At 48.1% G+C, this 12,672-nt stretch overlaps 1 protein-coding gene and 1 pseudogene across 3 annotated transcripts; one reads left to right on the top strand and one right to left on the bottom strand.

Annotated features, from left to right (window-relative positions):
* Positions 1-2,319: 2,319 nt before the first annotated feature.
* On the bottom strand, positions 2,320-3,853 carry RETN (resistin). 3 transcript variants are annotated; one of them, XM_037824408.1, is made up of 4 exons: positions 3,695-3,853; positions 3,411-3,541; positions 2,828-2,905; positions 2,320-2,545 (listed from the first exon to the last, which is right to left on the bottom strand). In XM_037824408.1, the coding sequence occupies exons 2-4, from the start codon at positions 3,529-3,531 to the stop codon at positions 2,412-2,414; spliced, it is 333 nt and encodes a 110-aa protein (XP_037680336.1). In that variant the 5' UTR covers positions 3,532-3,541; positions 3,695-3,853; the 3' UTR covers positions 2,320-2,411. The 3 variants fall into 3 exon arrangements, with proteins under 3 accessions (XP_037680336.1, XP_037680337.1, XP_037680338.1); XM_037824409.1 differs by having other exon boundaries at positions 3,411-3,628; positions 3,695-3,822; XM_037824410.1 differs by having other exon boundaries at positions 3,411-3,579; positions 3,695-3,786.
* Positions 3,854-4,369: 516 nt separating this feature from the next.
* On the top strand, positions 4,370-12,128 carry LOC119525548 (annotated as a pseudogene).
* Positions 12,129-12,672: the final 544 nt, after the last annotated feature.

The raw sequence follows: 12,672 nt of genomic DNA, 5'->3' as shown, positions 1-12,672 counted from the left end.
GTTAATGAAGGAACTTTAGTCAGCTCAGAACTAACCACTGACTTGCTCTTATAATGGTTAGCTTAGTTGTAGCAAAGCTCCACTCCTTCACATTTGTAAATCATTTCTGCTTATACTTGTTATTGAAATGCTAACAACTCCATCTCCCCTTGTTTGAATCCATAAAAACCGTGAACTCCTTAGACTCAGGGAGACAGATTTTTAGGCCAATAAGACATCTGATCTCCTGCTTCATGCCTAGCACTGACTCTCTCTTTGAATATCTGGGATCATGGATTGGCTGTTATGCGCATTGGGCAGAAAACCCATGCTTCTGTCTGGTATCACTTTTTTCAGTGTGTGTCTGTGGATACATGTCTGTGAACCCATCCCTGTGTGATCACGGTAACCAGGCTGTGTAACTGTGTGTGTACACATAGCACATGCTCCTGGGTGGTGTGTCTGAGTGTACATGTGGTTATTTGTAAGAAAGAGTTAAGTTTAGCTTTCACATAAAGGCCACATGGAATAGAGAAAATGGAGATTGGGTGGAAGAGCTGGCTTAAACTAGCCCCGTAATGAGGGGAAGGAAAAAGAGAGAGAGTGCTGTGACATTAGTCTAGAATCAGCGCCAGTTCCTTATATGGGAAAGATAACCAGGGTTACTGGAATATAAAAGAATGTGGGAGTATGGTCAAAGGCAGGAACTCTCAGTGGGAAATTTAAACTGGATGAGCTCTCTCGGATAGGCTGGACAATTCAAAAATCTCAAAGATGGGCTAGTTAGCTCTCTCGGATAGGCTGTAACCTCTGGAGTACCCAGCCAATGGGGAAACAGGGGAGGGACCTACATATTAGGTGTAGGATATAACTATCTCCATGTTCTTTTTTTGGCATGCCTGCCTACCACCTTTCTGGCTGTGTGCCCATTCTTGCAAGATTGTAAATAAATTCTTTTCTCCTCCAGAACCAAGTAAGCATTTATTCCCTTACAGGTACCACTTAATTTCCAACATATTTATTCTACAAACATTTACTGAGCACCTACTATGTGCCATGCTGTTCCAATTGCCAGGGATACAACCAGTAGCAAAACACTGTGCTTTTATAACTGAGTAGTTAGATTTAAGGACTGATGATGATTACTGAATCATTATATAGATATTCCTTTTCACTTCATGGTATATTAGAGTAGGTGGAGGGAAATATCTGAAATCTGAACTGTAATCTAGCTGCCTTGATCTCTGATAATGATTGTATAGCCTTTATCTTGCACCCTTGTGATTGTAATAACCTTGTGACTAACCTTCACTTGTACCCATTTATCCAGTTTTTCAACTTTAAATTTTATGATCACTGAAGATAGCCCCTAATGTTTATTAATGAAGGGTCTTGGGTCAGCCCAGAACTAACCCACCCCAAGTCCAAAGTTATCTTGATAACCGAAGCTGGATCTGACAAAAATGGGCCTTCCTGACATGTGTAGTAGCTTAGACTTTAACCTACAAGTCATCTATACCTCGTTATAATACTAAAAATCACACCCATCATCATATTAAGGCTGCCATTTTCTTACATACATTCTGTGACTAAGCATGTAATCAGTCTGAGCATGCTCAATAATTAGATCACTTTTAATTACATCATCTGGAGACATTGTACTCTTTTATCCTAAAATCTGCCCATCTTTTAATGTTATAAAACTATCAGAATTACTGCACTTCGGGGAGACAGATTCTGGACCCATAGGCCATCTGTTCTCCAGCTTAGTGCCTAGCAATAAAACTTTCTGTCTTTGAAACCCTGGTGTCTCAGGAATTGGTCATTTGAGCGCATCGGGCAAAAGTATCCACCGTCTTGGTCAGGTAATATTTTCACAGCTTGGTGTTCATGAGGGTGTATACACCTCCTGTGTACCACTGGTAGTAATTGCTTTGCAAATGCGTCCTTGACCGGGGGTGGGGTTGGGGGTGTCTGCTGGGAGCTTGGGGCCCCCGAGGGTCCGAGGCGTCCTAGTTGGGTGGATCACCAGGACTGACCCAGACGATAGATGGAGTCTCCGAGTGCCGAGAATGACTCCGCAATTTCTTGGGAGGCCTGAGACCCAAGGGTGACCGTCAAAGGGGCCTCAAAGGCAAGACGCACTTCCCCTCCCGAAGGCGGCCATGGGCCTGGCGTAGGGTGTCATGAGAGGAAGCTGGGGCCCCATTCTCGGAGGTAGGTGTGGGGGGGCAACGCGGGAGGAAGGGGGCCCCCAGCCCAGCACCTACGCGCCCGACTCTTCCTGGAGACGCCAGATACTCCCCTACACCCCACAAAAGAAACCGCGCAGGGCTCGAATCCCCTCCAACAGCGTGAGGTTTATTTCCAGCCCCGCCCCTCCGACGCCTGCCCCACCCCCCAACCCCGGCCTGCGCTGCGCATGCGCGTCCTCAGGCAATCTGTGGGCGACAGCAGCGCGCGCCGGTCCAGTCTATGTTTGCGCACTGGCAGTGGCATGTGGTCTCGGCGCGTACGTCCCACGAGCCACAGGCTGAGCCACACGTGCAGCCGGTGACCGAGAATCCTGCGGGAGGGAGCGGAGGACCTGGAGCTGGGAGGCTGGGGGAGGGGAGCCTCGGACGCTGGGGCGTAGGCGCTGCACAGGTGGGGCGGGTGGGTCCTGTAGAAATGGGGTCCCAGGGCTGGGCCCCGGATACCAGGACCCTAGGGAAGTGGAGGCCTGGACTTCGGGGTCCTCAAGAGAGAGATTGGGCATTGGGATGTAGGGGTGCATTGGGATGTAGGGGTGCTTCCCGGGGAAATTGGAACAGAGCAAGGGACCTGGACACCAGAATTGTGCACTCACCTGCAGGACAGGTGACCAAGTCCCCCCTGGCGCTGACGCTTTGGCAGTTCAGATGAAGGTCCTTAACTGCACCAAGAACTGCAGGAGGGAGGGAGGAAGGGAGGGGCTGTAAGATGGATTTGTCCGCCCCCCCCCCCCCATCCTCAGGCCTTGGTGGTTTGGAGACAGGCAGAGGGTTAAGAAAACTCTCCTGGGGAAGACCCAGATGGTCCAGGCCCTGGCAGAGAGCCCACATGATGGGGAGCTCACAACCTTTCAGGGTCCTCTGTCCTCACACTGGTTTGAGAGTAAAGGAGGGTTTGGGGTTAACATTGGGGTTCGGTTTGGAGCTATGGTTAAAGGTGGGGCTGGATTGGTTTTGGATTGGGAGTGGAGCTGGGGATGAGGTTGTAGTTGGGCTGAATTTCAGGTTGATGTTTTGGTTGGGGCTGGGTTGGGGTTGGGTTTGAGTTTGGGAGTGGAGTTGGTTTGAGGTTGGGAATGGGGTTGGGCTGCAGGTGGAGGGCTGGATTGAGGCCAATCTTCATCAGGGACCACAGGGGCCTCTGAGGCCATCGACAAGGGTGGGCTTGGGGGTCCTCACTTTGGGAGCTGATGCCCTCCTGGATCTTCTGATTGATGGCTTCGTCCACAGGACACAATGACTTGCCGGACACCAGCAGCCCCAGGACAGGGAGGAGGAGGAGAAGGGAGAGAGCCTTCATCGTGCAGGTGCTGTCAGAGACCCAGAGCTGGGTCAGCCTCTTCCCATCCTGGGGAGGGCCGTGCCCATGCAGGTGTCAAATCTGGACCTCCAGGACCCTGTGGGGATTCAGGGCTGAAGGCTCAGCTTTGCCCCAGACAGGGGGCAAAGCAGCTACCACTTACCGTCTCTCCGTGGACTTAGCAGGCCAAATCTGGGACAGGGATTATGGAGCCCCTGCCACAGCCTCCCCTTTTAAGGTCTCTGGGTTGTGGGGTTTCCTGTCTTGGTTAACAAATCTCTTGGTCCCTGGCCCTCCCTTCCCACATCCGGGGCCAATGGTCTGCTTCAGGGTGGGGGAAGGTGTACCCTGCCGTGTGCCCTTTAAGAGTTCTCTCTTTTCCCATATCTGGGCTGGGACTAGTCTAGGAGGAAGTTCCCGTGGGGTGGAGAGAGGTTGGTTAATACCAGGAGCCATGGTCTAAGGGAGAGGTGAAGAAATGAGATTTGGGTGCAGGGGTGGGGGGAGCAAACATGACTAGAATAATCTTCCTGTGGTTATACTCAAATGCCAAGGATAAATAAAATTGTGGTTTATTCCATCAACTGAACACTTTACAGCAGGGTTTGGCAAACTATGGCCTGTGAGCCAAGTGCAGCCCACTGTCTGTTATTGTATGGCCCATAAGCTAGACTGGTGGGGAAAAAGAAATAATAATGCTATTTAATGACATGTGAAAAGCATATGAAGGGGCAGCAGGAGACGATATAGGTTGTGTGCGTACACAGCATGTGCCAGCAGCTTCCCTGCCCGTCGGTAATGCTCAACCCCTGGATCCCCTCCAGCTCACCTGCCCGCCATGGCCAACCAGGAAGCAGCCATTGATGGTGCAGAGGAAGAATGTTTGATCAACAAGTACAAAATATGAAAGAAGAACACTCCTTTTCTTTATGATTTGGTGATGACCCATGAGTGGACCCATCTAATGGTACAGTGGCTTCCAGATGTAACCAGATCCAAAGAGAAAGATTTCAGCATTCATCAAGTTGTCCTGGGGACACACGCACATCAGGTAAACAAAACCACCTGCCAGTTTGCACTTCCTAATGATAATGCTCAGTTTGATGAATCACACCAAAACTGTGAGAAAAGAGAATTGGGAGGTTTTGGCTCAGTTAGTGGAAGCATTGAAATAGAAATCAAGATCAAACATGAAGAAGGCACTTACTTAGGGCTTCTGATGACCATACCATCTGCTTATGGGACATCAGTGCCATTGCAGAGGAAGGAAAAGTGTTGGATGCAAAGACCATCTTAACAGGGCACATGGCAGTGGTAGTAGATATTTCCCCACCTCTCCTCCATGAGTCCCTGTTTGGGTCAGTTGCTGATGATCAGAAACTTATGATCCTGGGTACTTGTTCAAACAATACTTCCAAACTGAGGCACTCACTTGGTTCTCACACTGCTGAAATGAACTGCCTCTCTTTCAATCCTTACGGTGAGTTCAGCTGACAGACTTGCCTTGTGGGATCTGAGAAATTGGAAACTCCAGTTGCATTCCTTTGAATCACAAAAGGATGAGGTATTCCAGGTTCAGTGGTCACCTCACATTGCAACTATTTTGGCTTCCTGTGGACCGAATGTCTGGGACTTAAGTAAAACTGGAGAACAATCCCTGAAAGCTGCAGAAGACAAGCCTCCAGAGGTATTTTTTTTTTTTTTTTTTTTTTTGGTATTTCACAGGACAAGGCCCTGTCATTGTCTCTTTACTTTCTTTTTTTTTTAATTGCAGAAACATATATACAACATAAATCTTCCTATCCCAACCCCTCCCAAGCATACCATTCTGTTGGACTAGTCATATTCACAATGTTGTAGTACCCTCACCATCATCCATTACTATAAATTTCCCTTCACCCCAAACAGAAACCCTACACTAATTTAGCATTCACTCCCCATTGCTCCTGCCACCCCCCACCTTTGGTAGCCTGTACTCTACTTCCTGAGTCTGTGAGAGTGCATGTTCCTCCAGAGGTATTTTTAATTCATTGTGGTCACATTGCCAAGATATTTGATTTCTCCTGGAATCCCATGTGGTCCGACAATCTCACTCCTAGGTATCAAAGAATTGAAAGCAGGGACTCAAAAAATACATATACAGCAACATTCACAGCAGCATTATTCACGATAGCCAAAAGGTGGAAACAGCCCAAGTGTCCATCAACAGACGAATGGATAAACAAAATGTGCTGTATCCATACAATGGAATGATTCAACCATAAAAGGGAATGAAGCGCTGATTCATGCTACAACATGGATGAACCTAGAAAACATTATGCTGAGTGAAATAAGCCAGGCATATAAAGACAAATATTGTATGATTCCACTGGACAGGAAAGACCTAGACTAAGTAAATACACGGAGACAGAAAGTAGATTCGAGGTTACCAGTAGCTGAGGGAGGGAGGGGAATGGGGAGTTATTGCTTAAATGGCACAGAGTTTCTGTTTGGGATGATGAAAACATTTTGGTAATGGATGGTGGTGATGGTGGCACAACATTGCAGAAGTGATTAGTGCCTCTGATTTGTACATTTTAAAATGGTTAAGACCCTCTATTACTAAAGCAATGAAATTGTAGGATCCTATGATAGTTCTATGTTTAACTTTTTGATGAAATGCCAGACTTTTCCACGGCAGCTGCGCCATTTTACACTCTCACCAGCAATGCATGAGAATTCTTTGCCCATTTTAAAATTGGATTGCTTGCTTTATTGTTATTGAGTTAGAGAAGTTCTTTATATATTCTGGATACTAGACTCTTATATATGACTTGCAAATATTTTCTCCCATTCTGTGGGTTGTCTTTTCACTATCTTGACAGTATCCTCTAATGCACAAAAATTTCTTAATTCTCTCTCAAAAAACAAAATCCTTTTAATCCCCTGATTTCTACCAATGAAACTGAGTTCTAGTGGTCTTAATTTTACTCTTAATGCACTCTAATGAAATTCCAGAGCCAAGCCTTTTAAAAATGCAATAGAACAATCACATACTTATAATTTTAAAATCAACTTTACTGAGGTATAATTTAGATACAATAAAATGCAGCTTTCTTAAGTGTTCAGCTTGGTGCATTTTGAAGAATGTGTATACCTGTAGGCTGCATGAATGTTTTGTTTTCTCAAGTATTTTTTTTAACCAGGTTTATTAAGGTGTAATTTACATACAAAAAAGGTGTAAAATTCACCCTTTTTAGTGAGTTCTATGGATGTCAACAAATGCAGGCAGTTCTGTAACCATCACCACCAAATACTTATAATTTAAATTATAATTTGTAAAAAGTTTCTGAAAGACATGTCGGAAATGGCCTCCTTCTCCCCTGAAGCCACAGAAAGAATCTTTCTGCCCCCACACAACTGGTTTCTTGTGCAGTGGAGACTTTGTGAATTATTCATTGCTGTTAACCAGCTTGTTCTCTGCTCTGTTAATATACATCTGTCCTTGAAGTGTTATTTGAACAAAGGGCATTTGTAGAACTCTGAAGACTAGAAACTGTTGCCATGTTCCATGAAAGTGACCTTCAGAGGAAACCTGAGCCTCCGATTGGTCGCCTTCATAAGATGTCTGCTGACAGTGTCGTGGTGACAGGTGCTCCGCCAAATCAGAAAAGAATCATTGACACTAGCTTCCGCTCCTCTGTGCACGAGGGAGAATAGATTAAAAAGCCTTGGAAGCTGCCAGAGTTCTTTAGCAAAAGGGTGGAGAATCGGGCTTTGTTTACATAAACAGTTTATGGAGGAACCACCTTGCAGAATGGGAGGCTGGAATCTGCCAGGAGGAAAGGTTGGGGGAAGACAGGCTGCAGCTGGCTCTGTGTGGAATCTGAGCGCAACCTGCCACCTTTCCCTGTGACCCATGGATGAACTCTGGCGCCTGAGACGGATGATGAATGGGGGGCTGACCTCCAGAGGGGTCTGCAGCACATACTTCTCCCTTTTGCCCTGAGCATTTGGCACGTGATCACGGGGCCAAGCCTGCTGCTATCTCTGCTTCCTGCGTGGAGGGAGCAGCACATCAGGGGTGCATGTGTATCATTTTTCTGCATTGGTTTTGGGTAAAGACGCTGGCCATAGGCGACTGGTGCCCACAAGTGAAGCTGGCCTTGCTCGGTCTCTTCTCTGTGTGGGTAAAGCTGTGTTCCTTCTAGTGCCAGGGTGAGTCGAGCTTTCGTTGGCGACCCTGACACCTGCAAACCTGGGTTGCCATCCTCCGTGTGGTGGGAGCCCTCTCTGGAAGGTGGAAACCAGTGTTTCTTTCCTCGACCCTCTGTGGGCACTGGCTGGGGCCAGACTGTGCCTGGGGTAAGAAGGACAGCAAAAGCCTTGAGGCTGATGGTGAAAATCATGGAGGTGTCAAGCTCACCCCAGACATTCCTCAACAGAGACCTGCCCTCAGTGCTCAGTGTTCCTGCCAGGGGTAGGGAGTCCTTGGAGCCTTAAAGGCTCTGCCCCTGCTGGAATCTGGCATATTCGTCACTTCAGGGGGCCTTGGAACGATCACATCTATTTGTTGAATGCTTAACCTTATGTTGAGCAAGTCACATGCATGACCTCATTTCATTGCCACAACTGCCCAGGGAGGTAGGTAGCACTATCACTTCTGCTTCAGAAAAGGGGAAACTGAGGCACGGAGGCCAAGTGACTCATCTGAGGTCACGCAGCCACACCATGGAGGAGCTTGGATTTGAACCCAGGCTGTCATCCTTCAGGACCTGCACATTTCAGCACTCAAAGGGGAAGGGGGAGGCATCTCCCTGGATTGTCCCAGTCACTGGTCCAGCTTTAAAAAAAAAAAAAAAAAAAAAAAAGCAATATTCTTTGGAGAATATTCCTTCAACATTTATTTTTTTTCCTTTAGAGTCTTTTAAAGAAATGACAAAGAAAAACAATTCCTCAAAAAAATTAAATACAGAAGTAAAATTTAAAAAAAAATCAAATACAGAAGTATGTAAAATGAAAGGTCCCCCCTCATTCCTAGTCCCCAGGAATAACCAAGAAATTGGGGGCAAGGGGAGTGCTGCGGACGGAAGTTTATGAAGTAACCCACACCACTCCCGTTTGAGGAACTGTCAACGCAAGAGAATGGGGTCGGGTAGGGGGCTCTGGCCACAGCTTCCTGGAATAAAATCAAGTGCCGCCCTGACTTCTCAGCCTCTATGTGCATCACCTCCCTGACTTGTCCCAGCAGCCCCGCGTCCTTAGCCCCATTTTACAGATGGGGGAAAGTGAAGGTTGGTGAGGTTGAGCCACTTTTGCAAAGTCACACTGCCAGATCCTTCAGATCCTGATTCAGTCTTGTGCCACAGTTTACTCTTAACCATTGCTTTCCTCTACCCACACCCTGGGGTTGACAGCACCCCAGGGCTGGGTGGATATGCATGGAGGGCAAAGTCTAGAGGGGCAGGAACCACTTTCTTGCCTCTCCCTCCCTCTCCTGTCCACCCAGCCCACCTCTTGAGGCCCTGCCTTACCCGCTGTCCCAGCCCTGCCCAGGGCGCCGAAGCAACAAACACTGAGCTGGAGGAGATTCAAGGAAAGTGTGTTAGTTACACACAAGGGGGGCTGGAAGCCCCCTTCTCAGGATCAAGTCTTAGCTTGGCCACTTTACACCAGCTGTGTGACTGGGAGCGGGTGGCTTAGCATTGCTGGGCCTCAGTTTCCCCATCTTTGAAATGCGAGGGTTATTATTGACTTAACACTCAGAGCCGAGGCAAGGATTAAGGAAGGACTTTGCATGCATATGGAGCTGGGCACAGCAACCAGTAAATGCTTCATAAACGTCACCTCTCAGTATCATGATTTTCCTGCAACTTCCCTAGCCACCAATAGAGATAGACCCCAAGCCATCTCAAAGGGGAACTATGGACACCCAAGTGGAGGGGCCCTTAGCCAGGGCTTCCCTTTCCTGTCCTGGCCCTGGGGACCCCATCTTGGCCCCTCTGGGACAGAACCTTCCCACTTACAGGGCAATTTCCTCACCCAGATGCCTTTTCACAATGTTCTTGTCAGCAGCTGTTGGTTAACTTGTGTTTTAAGAATTTGAGCAACTTTACAAAAAAGGGGTGGGTAGGGTGAGCCCCCCCCCCCCCCGCTTGCTTCCTCAATTCCCCCAGGACTCTGGCTTTATCCTTTCTTTGCTTTTGTCACTTCCATGAACATTCCTTGGCCAACATGTTCACATCCTCAGAACCAAAGATCTCCTTGTCCAGACCTGGTCATCCTTGGTCTTGGGCTCTCAAAAGTTCTCTGTTGCATCACAGTCACTTCCTTTTCCTGCCTGGGGCCACTGAGACCCCTGTGGAGGCTTCCAGAACTTCGTACTTTGCTCCCTTCCTCTGCCCGATGCTACCATCCCACCACCCCTTCCAGTCTAGCCAGCTGGTCCACTTTGTCTGGGGCCTTCATAGGTTTTTAGGAGTTCCACAAGAGGCTCCCCTATATCATGGGGCAGAGAACTCCCACCCTGTAATGGGGATAATTAAATGCAGACGCTCACTTCATCCTGGGTGTGCCATCGAACTTTGCAAAGCACTGATGTCAGCCCAAGGAATCTTGTTCCTCAGTGACTGGGTCCCTCCTTCTCAGCACACTCTGGGAATCACCACCCAGCCCAGAGTGGGCCCTGTTAGAGTGCTGAGTTAATAATAACAACAACCATAATAGTAACGGTGGCAGCTAGTGATTGCTGGATGCTTCTTATATGCTGACAACATGACCACTGGTGACCCTGAGACCTGTCCCCATCCCGGACCTCACATGTCCAGGTGCCTCCTGGGCATCCCAAAAATCATACGTTAAGAAAATTTAATAGGTTGCTACCTTCTGTCCAAAGCAACCAGTTGCTGAGGGGAAGTTTGTCATTGGAAAACTCCAGCTAATTCCAGCAGAAAGAACGGTAAGAGTTGGAAAAGGACCTTCAGGAAGCAAGGGATGGAAGCACTGAGAACTGAGGGCTGCCGACAGCTCAAGAGGGAGATTTGCAGGGCCCAGGGGGACACCTCCCAGACCCACAGATCAATCACAGTGACATGAAACCAGGGCCAAGCAGACTTTACTGACCAGCTGATGCCACACAACAGGAAGCCCCCAGCCTCACAGGTCAAATAGTCTTGCTTACCATCAAACCTGACTCTAATCAAACCTGTAGCTCTACCGACCTGTTTACAGAGAAAGCAGGGCAGGGTGGGGTGGGGGGTTACGGAACACGTTATCATGAAGTCACGAAGCAACCAGTCAAATCCAGAATGGGGCCCATTCCACAGGACAGAAAGAGAACCCAAAAGCAACCATACTGGAAAATGGATTTGGGAATGGATGGTGATGGTAGCCCAACATTGTGGATGTAATTAACATGACTGAATTTCATTTTTGAATGTGGCTCAAAGGGGGAAATTTTAGGTTGCATATATGTTACTAGAGTATAAATTAAAAATAAAAAAGCAAACAACATAGGACAACACAGTGAACCCTAATGTAAACCATGGACTATAGTTAATAGTACAATTATAAAAATGCTTTTCCATCAATTGTAGCAAACCTACCACACTAATGCAAGGTGTCAATAATAGGGTGGTTTATGGGAACTTGGTATCTTATGCATGATTTTTCTGTAAACCTACAACTTCTCTAATAAAAAAGAAAAAAGAAACCACACCAAGTACTTATAAATACCGTGAGGAGATAAGTAGCAGCTTCTTTAAGGGAGCGACATTTGAGCTAAGAAAGGAGAGAGAAGTGAAGTGATCTGGGGGGACAGCATTGCAGGCAGAGAGAATGGCACATGCAAAGGTCCTGAGGCACAAAAAGTGTGATGTGTCTGAGGAACAGCCAGGAGTCCAGTGAGGGAGGGAATGGTGGGAGATGCAGTTAGGGAGGGACCTTCCAGGATGCAGGGAGGGGAGTTTGGGTTTCATTCTCATGGGTTTTGCAGATTCTCTGGAATGTGTGAGCCATGCCTGGTACCCCTTTGGGACCTGATGATGCCAGCTTCTGTCTCTCCACGGGGGTTCGTGAGTATTTGTAGAACCAACAAAATGTCTTTAGTGTGGAGACATTAAATCACGTGGCTATAAAATAAGGGACCGCTGAGAACTACTGAAAAATCCCTGACCTACTTCCCTGCTTCTAATCAGGGTCATCTGAGCTCCAGTTACAGATGCCAAAAAAACACACAAAGAAACCGGGAGAAAAAAAATTGAGCCACAGTGCCCCCTGGCGTGCACAGCAGTCAGCTATCAAGGTGGGTCCCACGGAGAAACAGCTGCTTTGCAGGAGGTGAGTTAACATTTTAAACGTGAAAACCATCTGCTTCCCACTCCCTCCGTTTCCCGCCAGTTAAGATGCTGCCCCGCCAAGGCCTACGTCCTCCCGCCCAGGCCCTACTACCCCCATTCACGTAGCAACCTTGCACATCCATCTTTCTGCCCTGGGGGGCTTGTGGATAAATCCTAGAAGGGGAGCTGCTGGGTCCAAGGGTTTGAGCTTTTCTAAGGCTGTCACCTGAAAACCTGTGTGTGTGTTTTTCCCTGAGAAGAGTGCCCTTAGATTTTCCTGAATTCTCGAGGAGAGGTGTGACCCAAATTTCAAGCCCTCAGTGGGTGTGGAAAGAGGGCACAGAGCCCCTCCCTATTCTGTCCCCAAAGAGGGGACACAATGGAAATAAGTAATGCTTCACCTGGGGGCACTGTGCCCAGCCCCTCACCCACCTTCAGTCCCTCCCCAGACCCCTGGGCCAGCAGAGCCTTCTCGCTGTCATTGGACTAGCACTCCTACCTGCCCCTGCTCTCGTTCCCAGTTGCCCAATGGGGAGCCAAAATCCTCACCACAGCCTGCATGGCTCAATACCCTTCCTTCCAGCTCCCCGCAGGCGGGCCTCCCCTCCACTCTCTCTTGCCTCATCTCTGCTATATCCTCACTTCCCCTGACTGACTCCATCTTCATTCACAACCCAAACTTCACCTCCAAGAAGCCCTCCCTGACTATCCCCAGTCTGGGTGGATCAGGCATCTCTGGGCTTCTGCAGCCCCCTTCGTCATGGAGTTTCTGCCTGGTTTGTGTCTGTGCCCCCAGAGAGGAGGTTCCTTGTCTGTCTTATGCTGT

This window comes from Choloepus didactylus, assembly GCF_015220235.1.
Source record: "Choloepus didactylus isolate mChoDid1 chromosome 25 unlocalized genomic scaffold, mChoDid1.pri SUPER_25_unloc2, whole genome shotgun sequence".
Taxonomy (NCBI): domain Eukaryota; kingdom Metazoa; phylum Chordata; class Mammalia; order Pilosa; family Megalonychidae; genus Choloepus; species Choloepus didactylus.
This window is presented reverse-complemented; position numbering and strand designations above follow the sequence as displayed.

Coding starts and splice junctions, on each gene's coding strand:
- RETN (XM_037824408.1), bottom strand. CDS start 3,531: ATGAAGGCTCTCTCCCTTCTCCTCCTCCTCCCTGTCCTGGGGCTGCTG. Junction 2,906..3,410: donor GGAGGGCATCAGCTCCCAAA/GTGAGGACCCCC, acceptor TCCCTCCTGCAG/TTCTTGGTGCAGTTAAGGAC. Junction 2,546..2,827: donor CTTGGTCACCTGTCCTGCAG/GTGAGTGCACAA, acceptor TCCCTCCCGCAG/GATTCTCGGTCACCGGCTGC.